Genomic DNA, 21,923 nt, shown 5'->3' with positions numbered 1-21,923 from the left:
CACGTAAAATTTTTTATTTTATAATTTAATAAAATTTGTCAAAAATATCTATTTTAAAATAACGAATAAATATAAAAATTTATATATATTAATTTAATAAATTAAATGTTAATTGCTTGGAATAAATTTCGTATAAAATTAATTAAAGGAAATGAAAAGAACCAAAATAGGATTATTTTTGTCTGATTTTTCATTAATTGACTGACGAACGAACCTCTTATTCATGAGGATTTATTTTAATCATTTAAATTAATTATTTCGATTGATTTTGCAATTGTAACAAAAGATCAGGAACTTACAAAAGAAGGAAGATGTTTAAGTGTTGCACTACAAATCTTTGAACTTTTAAAACCTTTTACAAACTCTTCTAATAAATTTTGCACTAATCAAGCAAAGCCACACACACACAAAAAAAATTATGTTCACTAAAGTTTATTATAATTAAAAGACTTAAACCAATTAATATTTAATTCATTTTATAAAACAGAGAAGTTAATTTAATTAGTAATTAAAATGTATTTGGTTTTTAATACAATTTTCTGAAGAAAATTTTTATTTTTGAAATTATTCTTATAATTTTTAATTAAAAATGTAATAAAATTTATAGATTTTTGTGTTATAGTATATATTAATCTTATATTTCACACTTTAATATTTAAAGTTTATATTAGTATATAAAATAATACAGAATATATATAATTTTAAATTAAGAAAACTTGTGTATTTTTTTTCCCCTAGATTTCTTATAATAAACTTATCGAAATTATTATTTTTTCTGGATTTTATGAGATAAACTTCAATATTTTCCACCTTTAATAAACGAAAGCAGACTTTTTGGAGAGAATTCTCAGCAAGGAAAGTAAAGAAAAAACATATATAAAAAACAAGAAAAACATTATACTTCAATCAACTTTTTATGTTGCTAACCACAAAAAAAATTCTTATTTTTTTTGGCCCCTCCAACCTAAACAGTTGGAGACAAAATTAATTCAATTTGGGCATTTATTTAGTATCATATATAATTCATGAGTAACTGATAAAGAGTTCATAAAAAGAAGTAAATTAAGAGGTAAACAAATCTCTTTTAAATCTTTAAAATATAAATAAATTTATTGTTTTAATAAGCAAGATTATAATTCGTATTTGTTATTTTATTTATGTAAAAATATATATAGTTTTTTTTATTAAAGGATAAGTAAGATTTTTATTCAGAAAATAGGACTTTAATAGGTTTTTTTTTTTTTGTTCTTCTTCTGGATGAAGAGAAATCTAATTTATCTGCAACAGTATAAAATTCTCTGCACGTATCATCTTAGTATTTTCTTAGGAAAATTACATTGGTACTAACATCACCAATCGATTAAATTGTGTGTGTGTGTCTCTTTCTCGCTCCTTCCTTCTCTTCCAAAATAGTGTAATTTTGTCTTTCGTTCCTTTTATATTTCAAAGATAATGGAATTTACTAAATCAGATTTTGAATAAATTAAAAATTTTTTATTAGTAAAATATATTTTATAATTTTTTTTTCGAAAGGAATTATTCATATTACGAAATTAAGATGTCAGATTTTATTTAAAAATGTTATATAATTTATCGTTTATATATATTTTTTAATTTAGGAAAGTAGAAAAATAAATCCTTATAAACTGGATGAAGTGAATATTTATTTATAAATATTTAATTTTAATTAATACATATGAAATTTATAAAAATTAATAAAATAATTATGTTATATTTTTTATAAAATATATTTTTAATAGTGATAATTGTGAAAAATTATAATTTTTTAAATTTATGATAAAAATAAACTTAGGAAATATTAATTCATAAATTTATTTACAATTTTAATAAATTTTTATTATAATTAAACATAAATTTATGTAATAATTGATGATAATTATATTTAATAGCATCAGACGTAAATTATCTATTATTTATTTTTTTAAAGAATTTTATACTATAATTATTATGTTAAAATGATAATAATTATTCATTATGCTACAATATAGTGTGGAAAATTCTAAAATAATTACAAGAGATAAAGGAGCTGAAACATTCATCAATTCTCATTAATTAATTCGAACATAAAAACAATTAAAGTAATTATTTTAATGGTTTAGCGTGTAATTTACACTAATTTGAGGAATTAAACTTTAATGTCTCCAAAATAATTTCATTTTACATTTTTATATTTTGACAAATAAATATTTTGTCAAAAAATTTTAAAATATATTTTGATTTTTAACACTATAATTATTTTAAGATAAGTTTAGACTAACTCACTGATCGATTTTGGCTGTAAATCAATAGATCGAGTCTTTGGAAAAGACTTAATTGTAACACAACGATTACATCAATACGCTTGATCGCCCCTTCTACTTGGATGATCTGAAACGATCCTTTTTGCCCTCATATGATTGTCTTTCGTTATCAACTCAGCCTTATAACTCTTCATTCTGCTTGATGGATAACAAAATATATCGATAAAGCTAAAACAACTTATAAAAGTCACAAAAATAATTAAAGTATAATTATTTTGTTATTTTTTTTAAGACAAAAAGAAATTTTTCTGGATTCCAGCCCCTGTAAAACGTGCTTATCCTTGAAGTCTGAAAGTCATGCGGGAAAGCCGAAGAGTACTCATTTGTTTGTTTTATATTAAAATTGTTCAATATTTATTTCATTATTTATCATAATTTTATTAATAGTAGCGGAAATTACTATAGTAAAAATATTAAGCTACATTACAATCGCTTTAGATTGGTATAACATGTTTTTTCAAGCAAAATAACATTACTCATCACAAATTTAATAAAATAAAAATAAATAAATAAGAAAAAGTTAATAAAATTTAATAAATATTATAAATTTTTTAAAGTTATTTTAGATTTTTAAAATTTTTAGATAATTTTTTACGAATATTTAAAAAAAATTTTTTTAGTAAAAATCTATGTATAGATGTTTTAATTTTGATATATAATTTATATGATTAGAGTTGGTTATGTTATTATTTAATAAAAAATTCTAAGTAACTCCAAAGTGTATCAAGGATAGATAAAGAGTAACTTTACAACACGTGAATTTTAATGGAAATTAACTTGCAATCGGGATTTAAATTTACTTGTTAAAATTTTATCATTAAAATATCTAAATTCTCCATTTAATCTTAAAGAGAATATTGGAGAGAAAGTTTAGAAAATATCGTATCTTACTCTAATCTTCATTAGATAATTCTGAATTACCATTAAACAATTCGAAGTAATTGTATTAAAGAAGTTTTGTGAACGTTTATTAAATTGGGCGGAACCCAATTATATAGGAGAATTTTATAAATTTTAAAATTTACATCTTAAATTTAACTTAAACTTTAAAATTTAATTCAAAGTTTGAAAAAATTCTTGATATTCAAATAAGTTTGCTGCAACTTTAAATGGGTTTGTTTTAATCTAAAATTTAACTTTGTTGGTAATACTTCTTTGGTTTTAATACCGTTATAAGAAGTAAGATTTATTTTGTTTACAACTTAAATAACTAAAAAAATAATCTTATCGATAATTGATTTTGTAATTAATAAATTAATCAAATTTACTTTTCTTTTAAGCTAGAGAAAAGAGCAATAACCTCTCTATAACGGTGGTTTTAATAACGATACTATCACAGTAACATCATTAAATATCATAAAATTTAATATAATATTATAGTATAACCTGTTAGCAACGGACACCGAATAGAAAATTTTAAAAATGATGCCTATTTTAAAGGTATTTTGTACGCATTTTGAAAGATAAGAGGCCGCCGTTTACAGGTTATTGGAAGTTGAACTGCTTTAATTGGACTTCAAGTTTTTCTTTAATGTAACGACGTGAGTAAATTTTCTATTGCTCATGAAGGGAAAATTCGCTTATTGCTATAGTAGGAAAATTGCTTTTTTTTTTTTTTTTAATATTCTAAAATTTAATATAATGTCGTAGTAGAACCTGTCGACAACGGACACCGACTGTGACATTAAGAAATGAAAGTCATTTTGAGCTTGATTTTCACGCGTTTTGAGAAGAAATCTCCTGAAAAGTGGCTGCCGTTTTTTACAGGTTGAGTGGCCGTTATTACAGGTTGGATTGTGTTATTTTGTTTTTAGTTACTAGAAGTTTTTCTTTAAGGTAGGCATTAAAAGCTGGCGACGTTAGTAAATTTTATATTGGTGAAAAATAGCACATAAAGAAGGAATTCGCTTATTGCTATAGTAGCAAAATTGCTCCTTACAATTTATTTTTAGTACTTTAACGTGTTCAGTTTAATAAAATGCTTCTACCTTTAATATAATTATTATATTTTATTATTTTTTACGGTGTTTTTTACTGGATTTAGTGTTGGGCATTACTTTAACAGCACCTCTAAGTGCAAGGTATCAATTTGTAAATAATCTAAGTGACTTAACGGTAATTTGATTATATGATAGAGGTATATTAAATTTCTACTTTCCCCTCTGTTATACGTAAAATAGGAGAAGTGTAGCATCTGACCCCTAACTTTTCATACTTTTGGACTCAGTGGGCTTTAAAGCATGGAAAAATTCAAAAGTTTGGGGTATTTTCAGAAAAAATCCACTAAATTTTTCGACATTATTGTCTATGTGTGTGGGATAAAATTTAGTTCACCCAATTTGAAGCTTAATAACTCCTGTGTTCTTTATCCAAATTTTCTGAAATTTTGTAGAAAGGTCCGCGTATTAGGGCCATTGATACAGTTAAATTTCGGAGGTTAAAGGTCGAGGGAGTGGGTAGATACAGGCCGTCACTTGTCAATCTCGAAGTGGGGTAGACTTAAAGGTTTTACTCTTTATTATCATTTATAATTTATTATAAAACTCACCTCTACCTTCAAAATTAATTTTTTTTACTGTTTTATAATACTTAATAATATAAAAGACGATTTTAGTAAAATCTCCATAACAGATGGCGCCACGCACAATCTTCAGTTTTTTTGCTGGGAAAGTTACGCAACTCGTTGATGAACTTCTTCTATGAATTCCTTATTTATAAATGATTAAAATGATTTAAATGGCGAATAATTTTATTATAAAAATTGAAATTTCAACAATTTTCATTTGATATTTGATTGATTAATTAAAAGAAAATGAAGGTGAGAGATTTTATTTTAGGATCGGTAATTTATTTTAATTAATTTTATTAATGTAACAGCATTCAAATCTTTAGTGTCAATAAAATTAAATCAAATTTTATAAAAATTTACACAAAAAAACTTATTAAAATTATATTAATATAAAAACTATTAATTTTAAATACAACTTTTGTTTATGTTATACTTTAAACTTTGATTATACAGTAATCTGTGTAAACCGGAATCATAAAGAGCAGAATGCAGTAAAACCTGTTTAAAACTGAACCTGTTCAAAACGGAAATCTGTAAACCGGAATAAATATTTGGTACCGTGCGATTATGATTTACACAGGTTTTATTGTATTTTTCGGTTTGGAAGATTTTCGTTTTAAACATACAAAATCCTTTTCTTTCAAAAAATTTTTTCCGTTTAGGCAAGGTTTTATTCAGATTCCGTTTTGGACAGGTTGTATTGCACCTTTAAGAATAATTTTTTAAATAAATTTCTTTATAAACACATGAAAAGAAATGCTACAGAAAACCTGTGTAAACTCCGGTTTACACAGGTTTTCTGTGTAAACTCCGGAGTTTCCCACCATTCAGGAGTTTTTCCTGAAAAAAATAATCGTACGATTTCCGTTTACACAAGTTTTACTGTAAATTAATTTTAATGTATGGTAGACTGTTTTTAGGCCTTATTTTAGGGTCTGGAGTATAGCTTGGGGCATTATATTTTTATATGTATTATTATTTAGTGGACGGGAAGGGCCTTTTGTATACCACAACTCAAGCCCAAAAACAAGTCTAGTCTTATCAATGCTATTCAAATTTTACACAATAAATTATTTAAATATACTTGTTTAGCGAAAGAATATGAGTATTTTAAATATATAATACATAAAATGCTTCTTTAATTAATTATCATAATTATTTAAAACGTAATAGTTAAATTTTAGCTTAATTTATATATATATTACGCGGTCAAACGTGAGAACAACGTCCACCGACAAGAACATAAAATGGCCGTTGTTAGAAGGTTATTTTGCTTGCATTTAACAAATTTTCCTGAGAAAATGGCCGGCATTTAAGGGTGGCCGTTATTAGGGGTTTCTCTATTCTAATTATTACAATATCGTGTTAGAAAAGTACATAAATAAAGTAATTGTACGTTAAATATTTTAACACTTCTTTAAACAGAACAAAGAGAAATACAAATTATTATAAATTATTTCCACTCCTTTAGCAGGGATTAATAATTAACAATAATTAAATAATCTAAACTCTAACACGATATAAATAAATTTAGTATTTACTCTATATTGTTTATTATCTATTACGGTAAACTTCATTAATATCATAGCAGCATTAGCGATGCTGCAGCATCATGAGAGTAGAATTAATCCTTCTATATAAGGAAAGGAAGAAAAGTCAATTTCCTTTCTATTTAACCCGGAGAAAACACCTTCCATTATTTTTTTGGTAGGGTTTACCTAGTTGTTTTCCATAAATTTACCGTTATAGAAGACTTAAATTTAGGGGAAATGGCCATAAAATAGCAGGAAACGAAGAGTTTTATAGATAAATTAGCTCATTAGTTGAATGGATTCTGGATGTTTAAGCTGAGAGGGATGTAAATTATTAAATGCTATGGGAAGATGCGCGATAAAGTAGTACACATGTTTTGCTAATTGGTGCGAAAATTTTCGCTTGTATCAACTGATTAGACAACTGAGTGGCAGGCTATCCATGCATTCTCAGTCAGGAAGCCCGTTTTAAGTAATTATATATATAAAAACAACTTCAGGTTAAGGAGCAACTTCCAAGACTACAGAGAAACTAACCGAGCGAGAAACTCATCCATTAGCCATAAGATATCCTGCAACGGTTGCTAGGTAACCGGAGGGAGACATTTTCTGCGGAGTAATTGCTATTTTCCCTTCTCAGACGTAACGGAGTACAGCCATTAAATTCAATTCACTAGAGTGCCAGAGATGGTAGGATGTCGTCTGGGTGATTAACACCGGATTCGTACAGATGGAACAGTTTGGCACGGGCCAGCTTCTCTTACTTGTGCCCAATGCTTAATATTTAATGGAGGGTTTTTTCTTGAGGTGGCCAGAAGCCAGCCATATTGAAAACAATGCTTTCTTTCTTTTTTTTTCTTCCCTCTCTGCTCTCTATCCTGGAGGATGGAGAACAGATGAGGATGATAGAAGCAGGTTATTTAATTGTGGGTTAATTATGGAGTGATGCGCTGAAAGAGACAGGAAGAATGATTTTTGGAAGAGTCATGAAGGAATTAGGGGCTAATTTAGCTGGCAAAATTAGCCAGTTTTTGGTATAAGATGGTTTGAGGTGTAAAATTGATTTTCGACTCAATTTATCACGTTGTGAATAACAATAAGCTTAATTTATGGGTAGAAGGTTAAATGTTTGCTTTTTATTTTGTGTAGATATATTTATGTGAGTTAAGCAACGTTCTAAAATCGCTGTAAATTTTCACTTTTGAAAAGTGGAACCGCCGAATAACACTATTTAATGGGTATATAACAATGACACTGTTGCATAATTTACAATATTTTAAATATGAATGGCTGAATCATAATGTAATTTTCATAGAATTATGTATCACATTTAACAAATATTTACCTAAATAACAATGGAATTAATGTGTAAATTATAGTATAAGAATGAACAATTTTATATGTGAAATTATAATTAACTCTTCATCTTTCTAGATTCAAAAAATTCTAGAAAAATGATCCAAAGTATGAATCAAAATGTAGTAAAACCTGTGTAAACCGGAAATTCAAGGCTCCTTTTTTCCAGGTTAACAGGTTTCCGCTTTAGATAGGTTTTACTGTGTAATTATCGTAAGACTTTGGCAGATATTCCACGATTTTTTAAAAATTTAACCAATGATTTTTATATATTTCATTTATCACGATCTCTCTCCTCTCCTTTATTTACAATTTTCCATTTTTTTCTTATAAGAAAAACCTCCAAAAATTCTAGGTATGTTTAATTTTCGCTTCAATTAATCATAGGATAGCACCGGATATGGAATATTCTCTGCGAATTCACTCCAGAAAATAGTATAAAATTCTACAATAATATTAGATAAATAAATTCTAGAAACGTTGTTGAATATAATAAATTAATTCTGTAAAGTTGGAAATCAGTTAAATGCCTCCTGATGATTATCGACTGCCAAATTGTCCAGATGTAATTGTTTGAAATGTGGTATATTGTTTGCCATAACTTCTCTGGGTACAATTAATATTTAATTATCTATGAGAGGTATCGGAAGAAGCAAGTATTTTAGTACTTTTGCAATGATTTAAAAGACTTGTTCAAATGTAAATTTGTAGAAAATTGATTACTTTCGCTTGTTACACGCTTGCCTCTTGAATGATTAATCACAAAACTTGAAAATTAACTGCGAAGATCGATCATTAATACGATCACTTGGATGATTTTCAATGCATAAAGTCATAATTAAATTAATTTACAATTTAAGAATTGTTAAAGATAAAAATCATGTATAAAATTTAGAATTTAATTTTGATAAAATTGTTTTTGTTAACTACAGTCTTGCTAATATTTTTAATTTATTTAATTTAAAATATATGCTCTCGATCTCAAATCGGTTTCTTGCCCCAGTACATCAGACTTTTCCTGATAACAGCAGAGTCATGCCGGTCAGAAAATTTTTGAATTGAGATTAAGGAAAAACAGACAGATAGACAAATGGAAGACAACTGGAATTTATAGATTTAATAAACAATTATTAAACTTATTTTATATTTAAATACGATTATTGGGGTATTTACAAGTGAATTTTTAACTTGGAAAAATGTGCATCTAGTAAAGGACAAAATATTAAAAATTAAAAAATAACTAAAAATAAATTGTTTACATAAAAAACAAATTTAAATCGGTTTTATTATTCTAAACACATTTTATTCTTAAATTAGGAAAAGTATATTAGGGGGAGAGAAGCGAGGTTTATGTTCTTCAGCTCATATATGACGTCATAAATTTCACATGGCTTATGTTTTATATTTGAAATTACTATACTTTTTATGTTATTTCCGGTGAATTTTATATATATAAATATTCGAAACAAACCGGAAAAATTCGCAGACTATTTATAAATCCCGTGTGTAAATGCTCAATCAAATATTACTTGAGCGTGCATCAATCTTGTGATTTCCCAAAGGGTAAAAAGTTATCATCCTGTAAACCATTTGGTGGTTTCTCTCTCGTCTATAATAAAAATTTACAATCTTACTAAATTACTTTTTTGTTAATTTGCATTTTTTCCCTTTTTTCCCTTTCTTCTTCTATTTAAATTTTTAGCAATAACTTTCTCTCTGCTCTTGCTCTCTCTCTCTCTCTCTCTCTCTGCTCTTGCTCTTGCTCTTCCTCTCTCTGCATTCTTACTTTAGCAGCATTAGTGTAACGATTTTGTTTATTTTAAATATTTTCCGAATGATTAAATGTGTTTCTTGCAAAGATTTCGCATGTAAAACGACTTTTCAATTACAGCGTTAATGTCAATAAAGCTTCTGTCTGTCTACATCTACGTGAACACGAGTTAAATATTATATATAATAGCGAATAAGTCTGATATCTGCTTAAGTAATTGGAAAATTCTGTTTGTAAAAAAAGTATTTTCCTTAAAAAAAGTTAATATACGCTTTTACAGTAATAAAATTAATGTTTTAAATGCAATTCGACAGTTTTATTGCATAAAACATTCATTTTGACTGTTTTTTAGTAAAAATCGTGTTAAAATATGTATAAAATAACAATTTTAATGCAGAAAAAGTAAAACGTAATTACTTTATTCGGATTTTAAAATTATTTTCATTTCAAATAATAAGTTAAACACATAACTTCATTATTTATACAGCTGATAATTAATTATATTACAGTAAAACCTGTCAAAAACGGAACCTGAATGAAACGAAAACCTGTCAAAAACGGAACCTGAATGAAACGAAAACCTGTCTAAACGAAAAAATTCTTTGAAACGGAGAGATTTTGTGTGTTAAAACAACCCCTGTTTCAAACGCAAACCTTCCAAACCGTGTGGGTCCGGTTTATACAGGTTTCACTATATACTGTTATGAATTTATTAATGTAGCATCACTATTACTGTATTTTTAAATTAATTATAATTGTATATTTACTGTATCTATCACCAGAAATTATTAAATTCAATTTTACTGCCTACTTCAGTAGAAAACAATACTTTTACTCTACACTGACGTCAATAAATCTCCAACTGTTAAAGTATTAATTATTGATTGATGATGGTTTATTTTTAGTGATGTGAAAAACTATCCTCACGTTTTCTACAACTACAATAAATGTATTTTAAAGGTACTATAACACTAGGATATACCATAAAAGTAGAAAACTATGGCACAATTTATAAGTGTGTATTATGGGATTTTAACGTCAGTTTTATTACTATAATAGTATCAGATTAAATCTTTAACAGCTCTAGGTTATTATTACTACATTAGTATGCTGATTATCGCAGTATTAACATAAATTAACTTAGTTATTTTATCAGTATCCGGTGTTACATACATACATACATAAAGTTATCACTCAGGAGCTAATAAATCACAACTTAGACGATTATAGAATAAAATTACGTTAAAAATTTAAACGAAAGTATGGAATTCCGGTCACGTGGGTCCGAAATTTCGGGTAATAAACTACGAATAAATATTATTACGAGCCCCCTCCATAAAAAATGAGGAGACGAAGAGATAACACGAAATTAAATTTGAAAAACAATCATTTTAAAGTAATAAGAACTGCATCCCCATCCCCAACATCAGCATCGGCATCACTACTTTAGAATACCAAAGATATACGTTCTGCTTATTTGCATAATTGCTATAATGCGATTGACTTGTTCATCCTTCTTCTTCTTCTTCTTTTTTCTCCCCTCTTTCCCCTCCTCTAGCATGGAAAAGGAGAAGTATCGACACGCAAGTTAGTTAGTGTCAGTGGAAAACTGTTCAACTTCATCCAGAATGGGATGGAATCTTCTATCTTTAATTATTTCTACGCATCTCATATTCTATCTTGATACCAACTTTGGATGCAGGTTATCCGAATTTGCTTGCGATAATGGACGATGTATCAGCCTTAGTAAATACTGTGACGGAACGGATGATTGTTCTGATGCTAGTGATGAAAGTCTAGGATGCTCCAGTAAGTATAGTAAACTTTATAATCACGTTTTAGTGTAGATTTACACGCTTCTCCAGGCTACGATAACTCGGGATGACTTAGGGATGCGGCTGGATAAATCAGGATAACTTAGGGATGCGGTTGGATAAATCATAGTTTGTTCTGGATAAATGGTGAGTTATTTAGTCACTGATTACCCTTGTCCTTAGGCAGGACAGCTCTCATTCTTATAATGGTAAAGGATTAACGTTTAAATCATTCCATTCTATCCTCGGAAGACTCATTATGATGATGTAAAGGTGATGCTAGGTGAGTTAATTTAATTGTATTTGGGTTAAATATGTAATAAGATAAGGGAGGTTACAATGCATTATGGAGGAATTTCGAGTATTTTAAGTTAGAAAAATCGAAAAAAAATAATTTATTTAATGCTGAGAAACAAAGAAAATTTAATATTAAGCCCGCATTATAACTTTAGGAGTGCTAAAAGTATATAAGAAAATCGGAGTTTTTAACATTAAAAAGATTCGATAAACAAAGTACAACATTAAAATTATTTTCTAAACAAAGAAAAATAAATATTAAAAAAATAAATGTTGACTTAAACATCATTAACAACAGCAAAAACAAGTAATTAAAAATTGCTTTTATATACGAGAACAACAATAAAACTCTCTATAGCCTTAAAGAACATTAAAACACAAAATTTTTAAAGAATAAACAGTTTAAAAATTTTAAAATGCTTGTTATTAAAGTTAAGAACATCAAGATTTGTATATTTAAGTTTAAAAAAATACAAAAAATTAAGATAAAAATATTAAAACGTCAGCAGAAAGAGCGTGAGATGAGGCTGTCTGGAGCAAAAGACAGGTTTGTTTTGATGCTGGATAACAATATGGCGCCTTTTATAGAAAAAAAAATAAAGTCTAGAACGAATTTAGAGCTTAATAAATTTCGGGAGAAAGGCATGTTGTTTGAATTATGTCTTTTAAACAAAGTAATAAAACCTGATTATAAACACAACTCAAAAATTAAATTCTGTTACGTTCGAACAACGAAACATTGTTAATAAAACAATAGAGAATGAGGTGGGAGTTAGCTCTACAAGAATAAATATTTTTCTTCATTATCTAGTATAGAAATAAATTTTAAGCACGAAGCGTACGTTCGTATGTCTATTGCCAAAAGCATAACGAAGATAAATCTGAAGAACGATGCTACTTTAGGTATAATAACAATTACTATGTTACTTAAGTAGGTGAAGCAAAGAATTACAATTTACAAGCGAAATTGTTATAAAGGAGAGGTAGTAAAATGTAAAAAGAGTGCAATTTCTCAAGAAAAAAGTAGAGAAAAAAAAGCAGGAAAAGTTGTTAGATGCGATGCAATAAGTAGAAGAAAAGGAGGAGAAGAGGATAAAGTAAACACAGTATGCACTTCAACTAAGTCTGAGAGAAGGGAGAGATTTATAAAAGAAGAAAATTTTTATTGCTAAAGAAGCAGGGATGCAAGAAAAGGCGTTATGACATTTTAAAAAATAGCGCAATTAGGGCCAAAGCCAGAAGTAAAATAAGAAAAAAAAGGAGGAGGAGGAGAAAAAGAGGAGGAAGCATTATTAAGGTTGTAATGTTGCTGAAGAAGTAAACTATATGAAAGCACCGTGCAATTAGGAAAGTATCTTTACTGAAAAGTAGCACATAACAACTTCTTTAATAATAAAAGAAGATAGCGCAACAAAGAATAATTGATTGAGTTGTTACAGTACTCCTGTAGTAGTAAAGTATTACTTAATACTACAAGAGTCAAGAAAAATTAAACGGTCTTTCGATAGTGTAACTACATTTTTGAAGGGTTTTAACGCGAATTACTATTTTAACAATGTAATTAATTCGATTGTAAGTATGCAAGAGGCCTCCTATGAAACTCCTCTAATTGGAGGGACCTCTAATTTGTAGGTAGCCTATAATTATCAATTATTGCATCGTTAGACTCTCTCAGAAGTGGCAGAGATTGCTACTGTTTAAGTTCAATATCTATCATTATATAGGCCTTCTAAATCGTTTTTCTAAGAGCGAAATAAGCTCCTTATACGAGACTATCATATACAAATTTAGGAGGCCTCTGAATAGCATTTATAACATCTTTAAACCCTCTTAGAAGTAGCAGAGATTGCTACCATTTGGAATCAACATTTGCTGTTTTATAGCCCTTCTAAATCGTTCGGAGGCCCAATAATAAGAACAGAATAAGAAACTGCCATTTACAAGTTTGTGGATCTTTAAAATTTCCATATGAAATGTTTACAGATGGGTCTATTGTCAGAATAGGATCAGTGGCATTGTAACATTTTAAAGTTGTTAATGCAGTTACTATAGAGAAGGACGTATTCAGATTTTGGTGTTATAACAAGAGTAGCGCTTAAATTATTTACACAAAAGTAACTTCGACTTTTAAAGGTACGAAATGCAAAATTAGCACTTTTACTACTAAAGAAACAACAATGGATTTTTAAGTAAAACACTTTAAAACTGCCAAAGTAATTGATGAAAAGTAGGTGGTACCTTAATAGAGTATAATACTTAATGACATCACCTCGATGCTTCTGCGAGAACAAAAAGCAATCAAAGGGAAGAAGGAGGCGAAAAAACAAAAAAATAAGAAAAAAATCAATGGGTTAAGGTGAAGCACATTCATCCACATTGTGCAACTAGGTGAATAATGTGCCGAACTTCTTCCCCCTTTTATTGAGAAACATATCTCATTGGGTCGATGAGTAAAGATGGAGAAGCAAGAGAGTAAGAGGAGCAGATGGATATACTAAAAACAAAATTTAGTTTCCTTTTATACACTGTGTCCGGATATTTAAAGGAAAGAGAAGAGGAGAAAAAACAGAAATTACTTCTTTTTCCCTCTGTTTTTTGTATTGAAGGTAGTGAAGAAGGGCTATTAGAAGTAGAAGAAAACTGAAGGAGTCAGAAGAAAGAAAGAAAACGAAGAAGAATTCTTTTCTTTTTTCAATAACACGGTTTGAAAACTCGAAGGAAAATGTGTACAAATAGTTAACAATTACCAGGTAATGGCCGTGCCAACTTAGTAATAATAATAATTATTATTGTCGATATGCCTCTCTTGTAAGTTCCTTCTTAATAACTGTAATGGTAACATCTTTAATCGCTGGCTCTTAGTTTTTTTTCCAGGAGCGTAACTACGTTTTTATAGTAGATTACGTCAGTAATTTCTAGGTAACGCGATGTATTTTTACGTCATTACTTTATTCCGGTGTAATTTTTATGTTTATTTTTAGGTTGCAACAAGACGTTATACGGTGACGTCAACACCAAGTACCCATTGAGGATAACTGAACCATTTCAACGTTATTTACCATTTGTATGTAAAATTACCTTTAAGGCGGAAGGAGGAGAATATGGAGACATCATCGAATTAACATTCCTTTCTTTTCACATCGGAACGTTAGAGTTCGGGAGGTGAGTGTTGAGGCAGAGCACATTGTGTGCAACGTCATCTGTCTTCATCAATCTGCATACCAATATACAACTTCAATTATCCTCTTCTCTCTTAATGTTATTCGCATTTAAAGAAAAGTATTTCTAGCGCACCTTTATTTAAATTTTAACCAATGTTAAAGTCTAAGTGGTTCGATGAATTACTTGAAAAACGAAATTTTCCTCTTCAATTATTCTCTACCGATTTCGTTTTCCAGCATATTTGCGGCAATAAACTTATAAATTAACTATAAATTTGTAAAAAAAGAAAGTATTTTAATTATAAAATACTTTCGATTCCGTTATTTCTTATAATTAAAGGTGCGTTATATTTACTTGCATGTGTTTGTTATAACTGTTTATAACAGTTATAACATACACATGTAAGTAAATACATAATCTTGAAGAAAGTTTTTGACAGATCGTTATCAAAACTTAATACCCCAAATGCTAACTGTGAGAGATTCAAAGATATATATTCGAGTAAAATCAAGCGTACAGAAACTTAAATTCTTTATAGAGACAGAAGCATACACACAACTAATTCTTTGTAGGCACAGAACTATACAAAACTTTATTTCTTTGTAGGACCATACAAAACTTTAATTCTTTGTAGATACAGGACCATACAAAACTTTAATGCTACAGTAAGTGTAACTGATCGATTCCTTTTCTTTCAGAAACCAGACTCAGATATGTCCGAAGGGCCATCTACAAATCATCGAAACGTTCTCCAATTCTGATAATAGACCAGTCAAGTCGACTAGACACGAATCGTGGCACAGCTCAGATAATAAACTTTACCCATCTTCTCCATCTTTTGGATTATTCTGCGGTAACATGGCAGAAAGGACAACCTTTTATTCCGAAGAAAGTAATGTTACCTTAATAGTGGTTGTACCAAACAGAGCTTCCATTAACTCCTTCACTTTCAGCTTATATATGACATACAAATTTCTGCCTAGTATTCCATCTTTTACAAGATACGGACCTAGAGAGAGCCCATATTATTTGGGTGCCAGAGTACCAGGGAGTTATTGTGACGTGTATTTTTCAGACTGCGACAGGAAGAAGTGTAAAATTCGTTCGCCGAATTTTCCAGGTTTCTACCTGAGAAATTTCACATGTAATTATAGAATTAAGCAGGACTTGATACCTGCGGGATATCACGCCCAATTGGCTCTATCGCAAAGTAATGAATACAAGATATCTCTGTGCACAGGCAGCACGAGTTCTGGTGCATCGAGACGCACAACACTTACAAAGGATTGTTTTAGTGACACGGTAAGGGTCTACGACGGCCCTTCGCCCTCGTCGTCTTTGCTAATGGAGTTCTGTGGCACCGGAAGTCTACCAGAAATCGTCACTAGCGGACCGGAAGTTCTCGTGCAATTACACAGTTCACCTTATCAAGTGATGCACAATTCGCGAGTGGAGCTCGATGTGGAAGTGAAGTTCGTGAGAGTTACCGAATTTCGACTGGAAAATGGGCGTTGCACTTTCCTGGTTGATGGATCTAAACAAAGACACGGACTCATTTACAGTCCACGCAACACCATGCCTAAAAACACAACCTGTGTAGTGCACTTAATGGGTGCTTCTGATTACGATCGGATATGGTTATACTTTTTATCCTATTTTGTCAGGGATAAGCAGCATTGGACAGGTACCGAACTGTGTGACGTAAGCACGCTAGAAATTTACAACGTGCTGTCAAAGAGAAAGAGGACCGTGCACAATGGTTTAACACTCGGAGAACCGGATTATCGTTTTTGCGAAAAGACCACTCCTAACATGTGTGCAAGAGCTGCAGATTATATGAACAATATCCCTCTCCGTCCTTGCGCCCTACCTGAAGAGAGTTACTTGTCGGATGGACCTGAAATGCTGCTTAGGTATACGTTATACAGCCCTTCCGAAGTGTCCACAATGTCGAGTCTATTTGTAGCCAGATTCGAGTTCGTGGACACATATCAGGAGGGCAACACCAACAACTGGACAAGATGCGGATCGTTTTTCGACAGCTCTACCTCTTCAAGAGGAAAGTTTTCTTCACCTGCTAACCTCTTCTTTTTCGGTCGTGGTGGCAACACCAACTTAACTTGCAGCTACAGGTTTAAGGGGGTGGAAGGTGAAAGGGTGAGAATCACGCTGACCAAAATGAAATTGAAATCTGATTCCTGTGTTTACCATTACGATGATGTTTATCAGAAGCACAGATGCAAGATGTCTGATAGACGTATCCCGCAGGGTGCCACGTTAACTGCAACTGAAGAATGGGATAGGGTTTCGTCCGTTATCGGTTGCATCTGTGCCATCTCTGATTGGACCCCCAAACCTCCAATTGTACTAGAATCTATAAGTAGCAACGTCACTATACAGTTTAAAATATTGGGGATGTCGCCCTTCGAGGATTATGAGGATTACTCGTTCGAAGGTTATTACGAATTTGTCAAGTCTGCATTTTGTCAACGTGGTTTGGTGAGGAATAACAAAAGTAGCGAAGGTAATTTAGAGTTTTTAGCAACTAAAGAAGTCGAAGATAATCCCGCACCTATAAGATGTAGATGGTTCATAGAAGCGGCACCCCATAAATACTTATACTTGAAGATTCAAGGGAGAGATGGCACACATGGATGTAGAACAGATAGCAACCGTTTAATTATTTATAGTGGTTTAGAATTGGAGCCAACTGGTGTCGTCTGTCTGACTGAAAACCCCAACGAGATCGTGGATGCATTTTCCTTTTCTTGGTATAATGAAACTCATGCGGGAGGGATGAACCCTCAGAGAGATCACGTCTACGTTGAAGTCATCTTTAGAAAAGTAGGATCCCTAATTCTAAAGTGGTTAGAGGTTACAAAATCTTCTCTTCGAACTCATTCGGGTCAGACTTTAAGAAACGTCAATTGCCTATATGAATGTCCAGAACTAAATATGTGCATAGCACCAGAACTATGGTGTGATGGTAACATGCATTGCCCAACAGGTTACGACGAGACTCCCGAACATTGTGATAGGTTTCCAGTACTTTACGCAGCAGTGGGAGGTAGTGGTGGACTTTTTCTCTTGGTAATCGTCTTCATCACAATTGCTCATTGTTTAAGAAGAAGATCCAAGTCAAAACACACGAGGCGGCTACCAACAGAGGAATTTCAACTGGAGAGTCCAAGTTCCTGAATTGTCCACCACTGTGATAAAGCTCAATGTAGTAAAAATACTGAATATAAAAAAAACAATTAAACACTAATCAAACGACGAAGCATTGAGGTGTGCCAAAGAACAAACAAACAAACAAACAAACAAATTATATAGGCTTGTATATACTATAAATATATATATGCTCAGATGATGGTGCTGTTAAGGTTCCTGAAGGGAAAAGTTTCGAGGACGAGAAATTCTCTAAGTGCCTCTGGCTATTGATCCATAGAACTGTCAGTTTTTGCTCACCGTTGTGTAGACTGCCCTAGGGACTCGATACCGTAACAGTACAGAAAAACACTAAGGAAGAAGGGCAGTGTAAAGTATTTTGGCCACGATTCTTTCCATTATAGTCAGAAAACACACGACAGGTGCTAATCGAAGAGGATTTTTAATACAAAGAATACAAAGAAAAAAAATAAAGAAAAAAAATAAAAAAATAAACGATCTTTGCTCATTACAAATAAGTTCTTAATCATTACCGTGATCTGTACAGTGCTTAACTCTTCTTTCTCCATGTGATCTTTTGTCTCATCACAAATTTATGAAAGTTCTTTTTTTTTGTAAATTTTTACAAGGATAAAGTATATCTATATACATACATATATAAAAATATATACTATATATATTTGTACAGATGTCTCGAAAGGTAATAAATCATTTAAAATGTTTTAAGAAGGTCACTTTTTTCTTATTTAATTTCTCGAAAATTGTATCACACTTCGTATATTATAAAGAATATAATTTTAAAATTATTTTAAAATAATTTGGGGATTTTTTATATAGCTTTTATATAAATTAATTTAACAAAAATTAATAAAATTAATTTAATTTAAAGAAAATAAGAAAAAAAATAATTGTCAAAAAGTAAGAGGCGTATAAAATCGTTAAATTTTTGTGTCCTAATTTAGAATAGTTTCTCGAAGGTTCTAAAAGGAAAATTATTGAGACCCTAAACTAATTTTTCCTCTGTCAAATAATGTAAACATGTGAGGCTCCAAGTAAGCTTCCTCCCCACCAAATAATGTAAAAATTTAAGGCCCTAAGTAACTTTTTCCTCCGCCAATAATCCGAATATGTGAGGCTCTAATTAACCTTTCCCTCCACCCTGTAAAAATGTGAGGCTTTAAATAACCTTTCCTTCCATGAAATAATGTAAAAATATGAGGCCTTAAGCTTAAGAATTGTGTATAAATCAGGCCCTTTTTCTTAAGAAACATCATCAGCAAACACTTTAACAAGAAGTCTCCATATTATGTTAGGATTCATTATAATGTAATTAAGTTACAAAATCAATAGTAATTTAGAGAAAAATGAAAGAAAATTTTTAAAATTTATCCCTAACAAAATCTATATAAATGGAGGACGAATGAGCATTCGAAAAGAAGTGAATTTGTAAGAAGTATTGACAACGGATATTGATTCCAACGACACAAAATATTTGACTTGAGAGATCGATTTTGGCTTCCATTTTTTTTATTTTTTTTTATTTCCCCCCTCTCCTTTTTTGTTCTGTCAGAACATTAGAGCTTACATATCGTCTGTTTTCGAGTTACGATCGCCTCTGTTTTCTATAGAAAAATAAAAAGAAAAAAACTAACTTCAGATCGAAATATCGTTGTCAAGTTTTTGAAGCACTTGTCTACACAAGAGTAATTGATTTTGGTTTTAATGTTGATAATAGTAAATCCATACACGGCTCTTCCTCTTCTTATTTTGGTTGAGATTTGTTATTTATGAAAGATAAATTGTTTCTTCAGCCATTTAAATAACCGTAAAGACAGTAAAAAGTGTAATTTGCCGAATTAAAAATGAAGATATTCAAGCAATTTTTCTGGCCACCTCTTAACGACGGACACCTGCGAACGGCGAACGGATTTTCAGTAACGACCTGCGAAAAACGGACAGTAGTTGTTGACGGATTCGACTGTACTTAAATTTGCTTATTTTTAAAGCAAATTTAATTAAAAAAATATTTAAAAACATTTTTCTTAAAATTAATTTAATTTAAAATATTATACGCTTAAAAAGTTGACATTATTTTCTAATCACTTTTTAAAATAATAATAAAAACTTTATAATAATTTTAACGAAAGTATAATTTATAATTAAATTACTTTTAAAAAAATTCGTGGAATTTTATTCATATTATGAAATTTTATAAAATAAATTTCGTGTGAGAAGGAATAAAATATAAAAATTGAAAAATGTTTAAATTAAATTATAAATGGAAATTGTCTCGAAGACATTAGAAATAATATTTTTCGACGGAGAAAATAAAAATTCTGGCTTGGTATAAAATAAAATAAAACAAAAATTCTGGATTAAAATAAAATAAAAATAATAATAAAAAAATAAAAAAATTCTGGCTCAAAATAAAACAAAAATTTTAGCTCAAAATTAAAGAAGACTTGGCTTAAAATAAAGCAAACATTCTGGTTTGAAACAAAATCAAATTCCGTTTATTATTAAAAATTATTTATTTTAAAAAACTAATAAAATATATTATTCATGTTAAAGAATAAATTAATAAATTTGTTTAAAAATGATTTTCACAAGTGAATAAATATAAGTTTTACTTTAAATTTTCCTTTTTTTTTTTTTTTTTTTTTTTTTAAGTAAAAGACTTTTCTTATGTGATGTTTGTTTTCTTGATAACTAAATTATGTAAAGCTTTTACTTTGGTTTAAGAAGTTATGTGAATAACAAAGAAAATTAAGGAATTTTTTCCCCTTTCTTTTCTTTCCTTTAATTTTGCAGAAAGTATTACTTTAATAATACCGTCTAATGAAAGAATTTTAATTAGTTTTAGCATGAGTTTACATATTTATATACTTCAATTTAGTACAACAAAATCCGGTTCTGAATCTATCAATTCTGTTTAAAATATTATAGAAATGTGCTTTATAATGCGAATTTCTTTATTTTTTCTCAAAATTCACTTAATAATATTCAGTGATACTCGATATAGCGCTACCCCCGTACAGCGCCAATAGGTTACTTAACGATGGATCTTTAACGGATCAATCCCGTTTAAAATATTACAGAAATGTCTATAATGAAACTGAAATTTATGTATAGAATTTATAATAATTATAGTAAATTAATGGCTTATTCAGAATAAAAATACAGTCAAATTCCTGAATAACGGCCTTTCACGGAAACATAAAAAAAACTGGCTGTTATTTGGAGGTTATTTTATATGTATTTATGTATATATGTTTCAAAAATTTCCTGAAAAAATTGCCACCGTTTAGAGGTGATCGTCCTTGGCAGGTGGCCGTTATTGGATGTTCAACTGTTATTACAAATTGAATTGTTTTAAACTATAATTACGTTACGGAAAAGTTAACTATTATTACTGTTAATAATAATAAACTTGCTAAATAAAATTAATAGCGATAATTATAATTATTAATTCATTGTAATAACTATAATATATAATAATAATAATAAATTACTGTTCATTAGTTAATGATTACAGTACAAATCTACATAATAATTAAAACAATGAGATCACAAATGGGATTGTGAAGTTCCCTTTTTAATCTCTCTATTCCCGAATATATCTTAGCATTAGTGTATATCCCTGCATCTCCGAGACATATCCCTGCATGAGGGATGCTGCTGCTGCTGCTGATGTAATATTTGATCCTTGTCCTTATCATCTCCATTCATCGAGATACCCTTTCCGCATAATTAAGTTATCAGATCAGAAGTTTAAACCATTCGTAAATATACGTACAGGAATTACTTTTAGGCAATTTTAGTGGTGACTGGGGCAGAATATAGAGGAAGAGTTCACTCTTCCGTCATTAAAGATTCGTTCTCCCTCCCATCGTCAGCAATCAGCAATCCAGTTTACGCAGATTCTACTGTACA

The 21,923-nt window shown here is 29.7% G+C and overlaps 1 protein-coding gene across 2 annotated transcripts in view; it reads left to right on the top strand.

Annotated features, from left to right (window-relative positions):
- LOC136970597 (uncharacterized) overlaps nucleotides 1–18,698 on the top strand; it is a 97,271-nt gene extending 78,573 nt beyond the window's left edge. For both annotated transcript variants that reach the window (XM_067265043.1, XM_067265044.1), the window contains exons 2-4: nucleotides 11,108–11,358; nucleotides 14,642–14,822; nucleotides 15,521–18,698. In XM_067265043.1, coding sequence (XP_067121144.1) covers nucleotides 11,178–11,358; nucleotides 14,642–14,822; nucleotides 15,521–18,020 — 2,862 coding nt within the window. In that variant the 5' untranslated portion in view covers nucleotides 11,108–11,177 and the 3' untranslated portion in view covers nucleotides 18,021–18,698. The remainder of the gene's footprint in view (nucleotides 1–11,107; nucleotides 11,359–14,641; nucleotides 14,823–15,520) is intronic.
- Nucleotides 18,699–21,923: the final 3,225 nt, after the last annotated feature.

Source organism: Centruroides vittatus, unplaced genomic scaffold, assembly GCF_030686945.1.
Source record: "Centruroides vittatus isolate TY-2023 unplaced genomic scaffold, ASM3068694v2 contig_2054, whole genome shotgun sequence".
NCBI lineage: Eukaryota > Metazoa > Arthropoda > Arachnida > Scorpiones > Buthidae > Centruroides > Centruroides vittatus.
The sequence above is the reverse complement of the archived record's forward strand: the minus strand, read 5'-3'. Positions and strand labels throughout refer to the sequence as shown.